Source organism: Pantherophis guttatus, chromosome 1 (assembly GCF_059756535.1).
Source record: "Pantherophis guttatus breed Tessera chromosome 1, ASM5975653v1, whole genome shotgun sequence".
In the NCBI taxonomy this organism is placed as follows: Eukaryota; Metazoa; Chordata; class Lepidosauria; order Squamata; family Colubridae; genus Pantherophis; species Pantherophis guttatus.
The window spans coordinates 116,231,751-116,245,875 of NC_142063.1; the positions used below are offsets into that span (position 1 = coordinate 116,231,751).

At 42.3% G+C, this 14,125-nt stretch overlaps 1 protein-coding gene across 3 annotated transcripts in view; it reads left to right on the forward strand.

Annotated features, from left to right (window-relative positions):
* KDM2A (lysine demethylase 2A) overlaps window positions 1-2,538 on the forward strand; it is a 69,237-nt gene extending 66,699 nt beyond the window's left edge. For all 3 annotated transcript variants that reach the window (XM_034420390.3, XM_034420388.3, XM_087881584.1), the window contains exon 22: window positions 18-2,538. In XM_034420390.3, coding sequence (XP_034276281.1) covers window positions 18-199 — 182 coding nt within the window. In that variant the 3' untranslated portion in view covers window positions 200-2,538. The remainder of the gene's footprint in view (window positions 1-17) is intronic.
* Window positions 2,539-14,125: the final 11,587 nt, after the last annotated feature.

A 14,125-nucleotide genomic window follows, 5' to 3' on the forward strand; every position in this document is an offset into this window, starting at 1 on the left:
TGCCTTACTTTCCATAGGTTGCAATAAGCTCACAGACCAGTCCCTGCTGTACCTGCGACGCATCTCTAACGTCACTCTGATAGATCTGCGTGGCTGCAAACAGATCACCCGCAAAGCCTGCGAGCACTTCATTTCAGACCTGTCAATCAACAGCCTCTTTTGCCTGTCAGATGAAAAGCTGATCCAAAAAATCAGCTAGAAATTTGCCACAGAAAGACTGAAGAGAAGGAAAGATCCCAGACAACCCCTCTTGGAGAGCAGATCCTCCCTCAGTTTACGCCATCTCTACAGTCAGGAGAGATGCCAGCCTGATTGTGATTGTAATGACCCTCCTCTACTTGGGACTTCTGTAAACCAGAAAATCCCACCAGGCAGTTGAGTAAGTGGCAGCAAGAAGAGATGGACAATTGCTCTTGTTGGGGTGCTTGCTCATCAGCTACATGCTCTTAATTTTTTGTAGTCGCTTTTTCAGGGGGAACATGACCTTTTCTCTCCACCTTTTTCCCTTCTCATAAATCCTGTGAAAACAGATTATACTTCCTCATCAGATTATGGGAAACGTGACCTGGATAGTATAAAACAGGTGCATTTCTGCTCCCTGTTTCTTTACTGTCTTGGTATGCAATTTGTTACTAAGTCTTCAGATTTACTAAGACTTGAGAGTAACTGCTCTTGCCCACCACATTCTGCTAAGCTTCCTTTTTTCACTCACCAGCAGCTGAATGGGCAGCTACTGCATTGTGCCGATTACTCAGAGCTGCAGTGTCCGCAGTAGTGATGCCTGCTTTGTGGTGAGGGTCTCTCCATGTGCCCTCGGTTCAGCTTGCAGGCATCTCCCAATGTAAGGCTAGTGAGGGGATGGCGGAACTTTCAGAATAAGGGAGCCATGTTCTTATCCTAGATTATCCCAGAAAAGGGAGAGGGTGTCAGACAAGCATGTTCTACCTTTCCTGCTATGAAAAGATAGCAGCATTTGTGTAGAGAAAAAGCTGCAGTATAGCTTGAAGACTTCAGGGGCATCTTTTGGGATTTCTAACACCAGCAGAAATGGTCTCTATTGTTCCGTATGTCTGCTGAAATTAGCATCCTTAGAGATGCTGGCTAGAACAAATGCCTACATCCTGGGGGGGTGAATAGCTGTTGGCTCTTGAGCTGGGAGACGGGTTAATGCTCCATTAGCTGCCTCTCTTCCTTTGCAATGAATGGCCGGTCCAAAGAACTTCTCTCTTGGGCAGCAGAGAGCTTTTTGCACTTTAGAAAGAAAGGTAATATTTTGGATCCCTATTTTATTTCCCCCTGCTTGAGTGACTGGACACTCCTTCCAGCTGTCTGAGTTTGTCAGGGTTTGAATGCACACTTTGCACTCTGCTCTCTTCCCCATAGTGATAGCACAAATTGGACTGCCCTTCCCCCTTGCCTCCCCCTCTGATCTTCAAATGGCAAAAAAAAAAAGCAGCTCTCCAGTGTCTGTGCAGCAAGGGAAAAGAGGAGAGTGGTTGCAGAATTGGAGGAAGACCCAATGCACCCTTGCTGCTGCTTCTGAAGCAATAAGGGAGGGGGAGGAATCCACCCATAACTCTCCAAATTGCCCAGCCTAATTGCATTGAACGCTGTGGCAACTGAGCCTTGGGGAAGACTGACTTCCCCTGCACTATTGGGGATGGGGTGAGGGAGACACATTTAGATCTACTGAAATCCAATGGTTCCCCCCTCACTTCCATATGAGGAGCAGGCTTCTTTGCCAAGAGGACAATGCTAGTGTGATGAGTTCCAGAGTGCCTCAATATACAGGAGCTTTGCTGCAAATTGAATTTTTTCTGCAAAAATGCCCACTGATCTCCTAGAAGTGGAAACTTTCTGCCTTGTTGTATTGGCTCCTGTGGAAAAAAAAAATTGTAGAACCAATCTTTTTGTGCTTCTTTTTGTTTGTTTGTTTCCAAGAGGAAGGTGAGAATAGCCATAAATAGGAGATTCAAGTACATCTGCCCAGATAACTCCCACATTGAGTTTTCTACACTCTGGGTATTTTGTGTTTTTGTTTTCTCAAAAGTGGGAGCACCTTCATAACTCTCCATGTGCATTGATCAGCCTGAGAAGTGCTGAACTGCAGCAAGTTGGCATGACAGGAGCATTAGTCTGGGAGGAATCTCGTCCTGCGGCAAGAGGGATGAAAAAGCATCAGCAGACTGATCGGGGAGGGTATTTTTGTGAGTTTAGGCTTTATTATCCTACAGCCTTCTCAGAAATGGCCCTCAAATGACTGTGGCTTAAGAGACTTAAAGTAATTGTGAAACTTCATTGCCTAAACTGATCATCACTTCAGAGGGCAAGTGGTGACACAAAGGAAAGAAAAATTATATATAAAATCACTTGGTGATTTAAAAAAGAAACAAAAGAAGACAAAACATGCTCCCTAAATAAAACTCCCTAAGAAAGTCACTATTGTCTAAAAGGGTTTGGTTGTTATTTTGTGTTTTTCTTTTCTTTGGTTTGTTTGTTTGTTTGAAGAAATTGTAAATATATATTTTTTGTTGCTAACTTAGAGTCAATCTCCAATGTTGTGCTTCAAAATTAAATGTAAGCATTAAGGATAAAAGAAACCAAGTCTTGCGCTCTCACGGTTGACATGTTTAGGGTTGGGGAATATTTGGGGTTAAAGGGGAGGGAAGCTAGTTGGGATTTTTCATTTTCTAATCATTTGCCAACAACGGTTTTAGAGAATCTTTCCTCAAACATATTACCACAGATCTGAGGCACAAGTGAAAGGGGGAAGAAAAGATACCAGCCTCTGAAGGGAGACTTTGTTTCAATGGGGTGGATTTTGGAATAAACATTTCAAGAAAAAAATATGTGGGGTCTGCATATTGATTACCCTTGATTTGAGCAGCATTGTAACAGCATGAATGAGAAAACTCAGTTATCTAATCCACTATGCATTTTTCCTTCCCACATTTACTATCTTATGAATTCTGCACTATTAAAATGATATATGCTAGCAATACTTTAGCCAGAAAAAAATTTAATATGTATCAGTAGTGGCATTTGCTCTATCTGCATAACTTTTGCAAATCTTAGTAATCTTATAGTGCATTCAAAATTAACAGTTCTATCAAAGGGCAGTAAGCTACATACACAGAGCACTGAAACCATCTTTTCAACCATTTATTTTGACTGGCCAATTCCAGCTTCCAAAATTGAAGCAAATGCTATTTTGATACTTTAAAGTACATTCGAGGTTATCCAAATTTAGGAACTCTAAGCTCAGTATTCTAGGCCAATACCTGTGATTTTGTTTTTACAGTACATTGATGGCAGTTGAACATATATGGAGCACATTTCTTGGAATAAATATGCTGCATGAACTAGAGGAGTTTATTCTGAAATGTTATAAAAGCAGTGGAATATGGCCATATTCTAAAAATTTCTATCCGTATTTAGTATCTTTTGACGTTTAAGATTATAAAGAATGTTTAGAGCCTTTATTTCCTTCTTGCTTTTTAATCTCTCTGAATTCTTGAGATTCTATATGAACTACAATCTGTTTATTTTATACAAAAGAGTAAACATAATATATTGTACAAGTAATACTGGGATCTTGATGTCTTCTGGATATAAGGTGCTAATTAATAGGAATTTAATTTATAAATATTTAACATGTATTCTGGTGGGATGTAACACCTGCATGTAGTCCACACATATAGATTATTCATGCTGATTTGTTTTAATTCATGGTGTTTATTCCTATCAACCTATATCTACCTGATCTTTTGTGCATCAAAAGCTACAACCTGCCAGTACAAAAATAGCATATTAGTTCTCTTCAAAACCTACTACAAAACCAGGATTAAGCAAACAGCTATGATTTGATATTTAAATTTACTTTAAAGCTATCCTGGGAATACAATCAGTGCAGTAAGCAAAAATAAAGAATAAAACAGCAAAATCTGTCAATAAAATCTGGGGAAGAATGTTGGTGGATGTTGCTGCCAGCAAATACAAATCTTAACATATTAAGGGAATGAAACCTAATGGTTGAAAATATCTCTTAACAGGGCTCTCATTGAGCATTAAATATAAATGGATCTCTGTGGCATTAAAATGACAAAAGAGTTGCACAGAAAACTCTTGGAATGTTTGTAGATGGCTCTGATTATCATTAGACACAAACCTTGGGAATAGTTTCAGGAAATGCCATATAAATAAGCCAAGAGCAAGAAGAACCAGTTTGGTGCAGTGGTTAAGGAATCAGACTAGAAACTAGTAGGAGACTTGAGTTGGACCAGTCCCTTTCAACACTAGCAAGAAGCCAATGGCAAAATGATTTTTGAAACAACTTGCCAAGAAAACTGCACAGACTTGTTAGGCAGTCGCCTGGAGTCAGCAATGACTCAAAGGCACCAAATAAATAAAAATAAGAACAATAGGATATGGTCTCAAGACCCAGAAAAGCATTTTATTTAGCATTCTATTTAGTAAGTTTCAAAACCAATAAGTTTTTAGAACAATACAAAGAACAAAGTAAATGCACAAATATGTAAAGTTATTTTGAAATAAGGGGAGGCCTGGGTATAAAACCAAAACCTGAAGTTTTCTTCAGCTGGGAAATCATCAGTTGTGGACTATATGGTCTAGTAACCTTAGTCCATCAAAGGCAGTATGTATGGATGTACAGTACATACTCTGCATCTTTTGCAGCTTTAAAAGCACTATCTCAATTCCTGCTATTTTCTCCTGTATGTAATCTTTAGGTGGTTGACTAATTGAATTCTGCATTTCTGTTCTTTAAAAAGCTGTTGGTATATTTTCTGTGTATATGAAAGCACTTTGAGAGTCTTCCTCTTCCTAATAAGCCACTGCTATCTTTTATCCTAATTAATATTTCTATTGCTCTCTTCCCCCCATTCTTTCTTCTCTACCCTCCAAAAACATATCCATTCTACCATAACTTAAGTTTCTTCTCTAAGCAACATTTACAAATTCTTTCCTATCTCTTGGCAATCCCTTAAATATCACTCCAGAATCCAGTTGTCTACATTCAGAACTTTTTATTCTCATTCAGGGGTGAAATATTTGAAGGCAGTGTCATTTTTATATATTACAATATCAAGCAGGAATGACTGTCCTAGGTTGAACAATGTCCTAGGTAATATGCTTTGTTTGGTTTGAGCTATGCATGTTACATGATTTGGAAGCCATGGTTTATGGGTTAGTACACTCCAGCCATCAAAACTAGCATACTGCAAATCTCATCAGGTTTTATAACTAATTCTTCTCTTGGGGGAAGGTTTGGGTCTCTCACTTCAATAAAGACAGCAATACTAAAAATGGCCGGGGACAGATACTTAAGTGTAAAATTTAATGTCTACATGTCTGTAAGTAAGTTCCACTGAATTAAATGAGAACTGCATCTAAAAGGATACGCACCAGATTGCATGGGAAGTCAGAAGAACTTTGCTGAACAACAGGAGAAGCTGCATTATGACATCCAACAAGTAGTCTGGAAAACTAACAACGGGATTGTAATGCTTGCATATACTTTTTAGTGTGCTAATTTTAGGAAATTACCAGTGTCTGTGAAAAAGTTACTCCAGAAAGAATACTTTAAAAGCACACTATTCGTAGTTTACAAGTTTTCTCAGTCAGTAGTATGCAGACATCAGATGGGACAGATAAAGAATTAGCCATTTAAATTTGAAGGACTTGACACTTTACCTCAGACGATAGTAACATGGAATGCCTGCGTGTGTCTTTATTTATCTATATAGAGATAGATACAGATATCTGGAGATTCATTCATTCGTCCATTCATCCTTCCATCCTTGGGAAAAATGCCTGTTTATTTATAGTGGAACCCAAGTTATTTGTTAGAATGAATGATGGGAAGATAGGAAAGGTTGAGAACTACTGCTTTAGGAGATTATAGGCCTAACTTATTTCTCAAGCTCACAGGCTGAAGTTTCTATTTTTATCATGCTCTTTTTAGCCAGGGTGGATTTTTCCAGTATCTGATCTTGCTGTATGGAAATCCAGTCTGGTTCATTGGTTATATGCTTAGCCATGCTAAATAAATCTATACTTCTATCCGATTTTTTTTTAAATAGTCATGTTATTGATAAAAACCTAAAGGCTTTAAAATATTAAGCTTTTGTAAGAAAAAAAATTTTCAAATTCAAATTTACCATACTAAATGTTTAATCTGTACAGCACTGCTCTTTAAAAAGTCCAAGCCCTTTTAACATTCAAAGGAGAAACAATTTTATTTTATTTTTTTATTTATTGGGGATATTTCACATGTATTACTTTTTTATAAATTACTGAAGAAAAACTAGCAGAAGCATTCTTTGCCAACATTTGTTCTTCAACAAATGAAAGCAAGAAGAGAGCCATGGGGAGTCCATTTCCTGATTAGAAGAATTAGATATTGAAAGCATAAATCTTTGATCTAAACCCATGCTTCCTTGTACAGAACAGAATTTCTAGAGACTTTCCTGCATTATGAGAATCTCGGGTTGGAGCTTCTCAGAAATTAAGATGAATCGTGGATAGCAGACCAAGAAAATGGCAGTAAATTATTCTTCCCATGTAACTGGTAGATTATTTAGCACTTGAACCACTAGAAATTGGATTCGTAGATACACATCCAATTTTAAGGATATGCATTTGAGAACAAGTTCTCTAGTAAGTTTAAATAACCGAATGGATTAAAATCTTATAGACAACCAGGTCCTAAGTATGAGCCACAGTGACACAGTGGTTAGAGTGCAGTACTGGAGGCCACTTCTGCTGACTTATCAGCTGCCTGCAATTTGGCAGTTCAAGCTCAAGGTTGACTCAGCCTTCCATCCTTCCGAGGTGGTTAAAATGAGAACCCAGATTGTTGGGAGCAATATGCTGACTAAAACCGCTTAAGAGAGGACTGTAAAGCAGTATATAAGTCTAGTTAGGCTTGACAATGGACTGGTAGCTAGAACACTAACATGATTATTTGAGTACATCTTACTATTCCATCAAGTCAATCACTCCCATCAGGACTGAGTATTTGCATTTCATTTCATTTGCATTTTACAGTAGAACTAGCTTGGAGCTATCTAGAGCATGGATAATTGTTACCATATCCAAGTACAAGTACTCCAAGTAACCATCACTGTCACCATTATAAGTGGTGGATTTTGGGTTTATTTGTCCTTTTAATTTTTAATTGGGTGTGATTGCTGTGCCGTGCCATTTTGTGACTCATGGTTGATTTTTCAAGCCATACTGATGCCTTGTTTAAAATTAAAATGGTTATTAAAATGCTACAAAATGATAATTACAAGCCAGGGCTTGTAAATATTGCTTACGGCTCCTGCTGCTACCTTATCAGGATGTGCACACAAACTGTTGATCCTTCAAGAGGAATGCAATTCATCTAGAACTAACTGCATATTATCGTCCAAAGGGGCTAGTTTTACAGAATCTCCATTTTTCCAGACTTAAGTATATGTTCTTCTTGTCAATAAAAAAAGCCACTGACTAAGTGCTTATTTAGTTAATGATTCTGTTCTCAAAGCTGTTAGTACCTTGGGAATCCACAAGCAAGTCTTGAAGGCAATAAGCTTTCTCTCTTAGCAACCAGTACTGAGTGACATTCCACCTCCAATACTGATGGTTATAGATAATTACAGCTATTAGTCATTGATAGTTATATCTTCCATTAATGTGTCTACTCCACTCTTTAAGCCTGTGGTGATAACATAGCATATTGTGATGGCAAATTTTACTGTATAGTGCAGTACAATGTGAAGCTATCCCCACTGGTCTTGAAGCTTGAATCATTCAAATGCATTAAGTGGCCCATACTTCTAATTATTATTATTATTATGGTTGGTCATACGGCAAGATGTTAGTTTTGGCATTCGTATTCACCTATCAGGTCTTTCCCAAGGACCTGGGAGAAAGAATGAGTGTTAACTCAAGGGGACAAACACCTAATACTCCTGCCTCTTGTTTTCCCCACAACAACCCTATGAGGTAGGTTGGGCTGAGAGAGTGACTGGCCCAAAGTCACTCAAGCCAGTTTTTATTCCTAAAGTGAGACTAGAAGTGTCTTCTAATTTCTAGGCCATCACCTTCACCACCACACCAAACTAGCCACAACTGAGCTTATTTATTTATCCTTTGGGGGTGGGGAGAGTTTTGATCAGTATTCTGCGTGTTTTACCCAGAATTGTGTAAAAGCAAACAGGAGAATGATAATGTACATTTATTTTGTAGCCACTTGGTAATTATTTCAACAGATTTGGCTTTTTTTAAAAAAAAGATACAAACACAAAGCCAACACATTCATAAAACCTACCCACAGTCGTCCTGTGATTCCTTTCTTAGTGAATCACCAGCTATTTGGGCCCCATCAGGGAAGATCATGATGTTTGGATTTTCTAAAAATGCTTATTCCCCAAAGCATAGAGATTATTTTCAAGTTCTTTCTCCTGTTTTATCCATCCTAAATAATTTGAAGTCGGTTGCATGACATACCTGGTCAGAATCTAAGCAATTTGGAAGCTCATTAATATTTGGATGGTAAATCTCTAAGGCAGGGGTGTTGAACTCACGTCGTCACATGACATATCGGGACTTTTTTCCCCTTCACTAAATCGGGTGTGGGCATGGCCAGCAAGTGACGGGCCGGGAGTTTGACAGCCTTGCTCTAGGGGATACTAGGGGTGTAGATAAGGCTGGATAGTTTAAACAGCTAATGGAAGCACTGGCTGTACTGCTAGCAAAAAAACTGCATATAGTCTTCTAATTATACCATTGAAAAACATGACTTATGACCGGTCTTCACACTTAATGACCATCACAGCATTGGCACAGTCACATGCTCAAAATTCAGGCCCCTGGCAAATATTTCTGACAGTTCCGGTATCCAGGGTCATGTGATTGCCATTTGCAAACCTTGCCAATTTCCAACAACCAAAGTCAATGGAGGGCAGCAAATTCAGTTGACAGTGTGATTCACTTAACAATTAAGGCAAAAAAACAGTCATAAAATCCAGCACATCTCACTTAACCTCCTTATTTGGCAACAGAAAAACTAGTCCCAATTTAGTTAGTAAGTCAAGTAGTAAGTAAGTAGTAAGTCAAGGACTACTCATGCACATTTTTTTTAATAGATAAATACAACCTTCAGCCCAACTTTATGTAATCCTGCCTAAACTCAGAATTACAGAATTTAATTAGCCTTTTGCCATACACAAAGGAAATTGGTGCAACCATGCAAGTGGAATGTTTTTTGAGGGGAGATGGAATGAAGCTGGAAATTTAGGTAGAAAAATATGTTTATTAGGAAAAAGGACTAATAATTATTAGTCAATAATTATTAGTCAATAATTATTTATTATCTGCTTGAATATTGAGTTTCAGGACTTATAATGAATGGTGTTGACCTTTCTGCTTGAGTTTCTAACATCATTTTAGAATAACTAAAAACAAATATCTTAGGGCAATATTCCTGCTTTGTCCAATCAAGTAAATTACTTCATTTTTGACATCATGGGGCTAACCAGTAAATTTAAAAATTGTGTAACAGCAGATTATACCTTCCTAATGACTTTGTAATTCAGTGTTTCCCAATCATGGTCATTTATAGATGTATAGAGTTCCACTTCCAGAATTTTAAGCAATGGCCATCCGAAAATGTTGGGAAACACTGCTGCAAATCCATGACAAAAGCACCAGCTACTGTGCACCAGTTTATTTTATTTATTTATTTGTTTAAATTTCTATACCACCCTTCTCCAATATAGGACTCAGGGCGGTGAACAGCCAAAATAAAAACAAGACATACATACAAAACATACAAAATCTAAAAACTGATTAAAATAATTAAATCTTTTGGCCGTAATTAAAACAATTCCAATTTAAAATCAGTTTAAAATTTGACTCAAGCCAGCCCAGCTAGTTGAAATAAATGGGTTTTCAGGGCCCGACGAAAAATCCGGAGGTCTGTTATTGTACGTAACTCTGGGGGGAGGTTGTTCCAGAGGGTGGGCGCCACCACAGAGAAGGCTCTCCCCCTGGGGGTCGCCAGCCGACATTGTCTGGCGGACGGCACCCTGAGGAGGCCCACTCTGTGTGAGCGCACTGGCCGGTGGGAGGCTATTGGTGGCAGAAGACGGTCTCGTAAGTACCCCGGCCCTAAGCCATGGAGCGCTTTAAAGGTGGTCACCAACACCTTGAAGCGCACCCGGAAGACCACCGGGAGCCAGTGCAGCTCGCGCAGGAGAGGTGTCACATGGGAGCGCCTCGTCGCCCCCATAATCCCCCGCGCGGCCGCGTTCTGGACCAGCTGGAGCCTCTGGGTGCACCCCAGGGGGAGCCCCATGTAGAGAGCGTTGCAGTAGTCCAGGCAGGAAGTGACGAGTGCCTGAGTGACTGTGCGTAGGGAGTCCCAATCTAGAAAGGGGCGCAACTGGCGTATCAGGCGAACCTGATAGAAAGCCCCCCTGGCCACGGCCGTCAAATGATCTTCCAAAGACAGCCGTGCATCCAGGAGGACGCCCAAGTTACGAGCCCTCTCCGTGGGGGCGAGTGATTCACCCCCAATAGCCAGCGATGGCATCAGCTGGCTATATCGGGACGCCGGAAGCCACAGCCACTCGGTCTTGGAGGGGTTGAGTCGGAGCCTGTTTCTCCCCATCCAGGCCCGCACGGCCTCCAGGCACTGGGACATCACTTCAAGGGCATCATTGGGGTGGCCTGGGGTGGAGATGTACAGCTGGGTGTCATCAGCGTACTGATGGAACTCCACCCCGAAGCCACGGATGATCTCACCCAGCGGCTTTACATAAATGTTGAACAGAAGGGGCGAGAGGACCGACCCTTGTGGCACCCCACAAGCAAGGTGCCTCGGGGTCGACCGCTGCCCCCCTGTCAACACAGATTGCGACCGGTCAGAGAGGTAGGAGGAAAACCACCGCAGAACGGTGCCTCCCACCCCCAACCCCGCCAACCGGTGCAACATGATACCATGGTCGATGGTATCAAAAGCCGCTGAGAGGTCTAACAGGACCAGGATAGAGGAGCAACCCCTATCCCGGGCCCTCCAGAGATCATCCACCAATGTGACCAATGCCGTTTCCGTGCTGTGCCCAGGCCGGAAGCCGGACTGGAGCGGGTCTAGATAGACAGCTTCATCCAGGTACCGGGGAAGCTGTTGCGCCACCACACTCTCAACAACCTTCGCAACGAAGCGAAGGTTGGAGACTGGACGATAGTTAGCCAAAACAGCCGGATCCAGAGAGGGCTTCTTGACGAGGGGCCTCACAACCACTTCTTTCAAAGCGGCCGGCAGGACCCCCTCACTCAAAGAAGCGTTAACAATCTTCTGGAGCCAGCCTCGTGTCACCTCCCGGGAAGCCAGTACCAACCAGGAGGGACACGGGTCCAATAAACATGTGGTCACGTTCAGCCGTCCCAGGACCCTGTCCATGTCCTCGGGAGCCACAGGATCGAACTCCCCCCAGATAACGCTCTCAAGACCTGCCTCAGTCATCCCGTCCGGACATACCCAGTCAGAGGCCAGCCCGAATCTGAGCAATTTTGTCATACAGATACTGCACAAAATCCTCAGCTCGACCCTGCAAGGGGTCATCCCGCACCTCCAGATGGAGGAGGGAGCGGGTCACCCTAAACAGGGCAGCCGGGCGATTATCTGATGACGCGATAAGAGCGGCAAAATAGCTAGTTTTCGCCGCTTTTATCGCCACTAGGTAGGTCTTAATATGAGACCTCACCAGTGTTCGGTCAGATTCGGAGCGGCTGGTCCTCCAACTACTCTCCAGGCGTCTTTTCCGGCGCTTCATCTCCCTAAGCTCCTCGGTGAACCAAGGAGCTAGGTGAGTTCGGTGCCGGGTCAGAGGCCGCAAAGGCACGACTCGGTCCAAGGCCCCGGCAGCCGCACTATTCCATGCGGCCACCAGGTCCTCAGCCGAGTCATGAGCCAGAATCTCAGGAAATGGCCCAAGCTCCATCTGGAACCTATCAGGGTCCATCAGGCGCCTGGGGCGGAACCACCTGGTCGGTCCCGCCTCCCTGCGGCGGGGTGCAGCGGTTAGAAAGTCTAGTCGAAGGAGCGAGTGGTCAGTCCATGACAAGGGTTCGATGGCTATATCCCCTATATCAAGGCCACTCAACCACTGACCAGAGACAAAAACTAAGTCCAGAGTGTGTCCCCCTGTGTGAGTGGGGTCATGAATTAACTGAGTAAGGTCCATGGCTGTCATGGAAGCCATGAACTCTCGAGCCACTTCAGATGTTTCACCGATAGATGGCAGGTTGAAATCCCCCATGATGACAAGTCTGGGGGTGTCCACCGCCACCTCGGCTATAACGTTAAGCAGCTCAGGCAGGGCCGTTGCCACGTGGCAGGGAGCCAGGTATGTGACCAACAAGCCCATCTGTACTCCACGACCCCACTTCACAAAGAGGGACTCACATCCGGCTATCTGTGGAACAGTGGTCTCCCTTGGATCCAGACCTTCCTTTATAATAACCGCCACCCCCCCGCCCCTGTCCTGAGCCCTCGGCTGATGAAATGCATGGAAGCCTGGTGGGCATATATCCACAAGGGGGACTCCCCCCTCCTGGCCCAACCAGGTCTCCGTAATGCCCGCCAGGTCCACCTCCCCCTCCTGAATAAGATCATGGATGAGGGGGGCTTTATTAACAACGGACCTGGCGTTGCATAACATCAGCCGGAGGCTCTGGCCCTGAGAATCTGGACAACCTGGGGAACAAGAAAAGCATTGGGGACCGGAGTGCGCAATCGCTCTAAGGTAGCGAGTGCGCATTCCCCGAACATGATATGGTCCCCAGCTTCCGCCATATCTGCCCCTCCCACTCACTGTGTTGATGGAACAGCCCTCTTCAAATCGAACTCCAACCCCCTCCCCGACCTCCGGTTCTACGTCCCTAATGTCGCAGCCCTTCGCTAAGGCTGGTCTTGAACCCAGTGGATTTCCCCCAGAACCCACCCTAATCCCCCCCGAACCCCTTAAAATTTTTGTTAAAAACCCACTAAAAAACCCACTTAAAAAACCCCTCAAACTCTTCTTTGCCGCATGCCATCTCTCGGGGCTCCAACGCCCGTCATCAAGATAGGCCCTCGATAACGAAGAGGGCCAAACCTGCGAGAGGGGGGAATCTCGCAGGGCACGAAGGTCATTCACCGAGTACATCGAACATCAAAGGGAGGTGTTGTGCCATTACATTAAAACATTGTGTGGGGTAGGTTATTTTCAGAAACAAATTGAATATAGTCAATCCATCTTCTCCATTTCGAAGTATATCTTTCTTGTGTATAGTCCTTCAAGTACGCTGAGATTTTCGCCATTTCTGCTAGATTCGTTACTTTCAGTATCCACTCTTCAATAGTAGGCAAAGAGTCCTTCTTCCAGTATTGCACTACCAACAACCTAGCTGCTGATATTAGATTCAAAATCAATTTAGTCTCTAATACTGTACAGTCCGTAGTTATACCCAGTAGAAACAATTGAGGAGTAAATTTCAACCTTCTTTTCAAAATATTCTGCATCACCCACCAAATTTTTATCCAAAATGCCTTGATTTTCTTACAGGTCCACCATATATGATAATAGGTCGCATCATTACATTCACATCTCCAACATTTAGCTTGCAGATTAGGGTACATACATGATAATTTTTTAGGATCTAAGTGTCATCTATAAAACATTTTATAAAAATTCTCTCTCAAATTTTGTGCTTGCGTAAATTTAACATTTCTGACCCAAATCTTTTCCCACATTTCCATCATCACTGGTTCCTGAAAGTTTTGTGCCCATTTTATCATACAATCCTTAACCAATTCCGTTTCTGAATCTATTTCCAATAATACATTATACAACCTTTTAATATGCATCTGGCTTTGATCTCTATCTGTTTCACCAAATTTTCCTCATTTTGCATAACACCAAATTTTTGATCTTCCCTCCATCTAGCTTGAAGCTGACCATACTGAAACCAAGTATAAATTATCCCTTCTTCTTTTAATTCATCTAAAGATTTCAATTGCATCTTACCCCCTTCCAAAAAAAAAGAAGCTCTTTATAAGTAATCACCTCTGTTT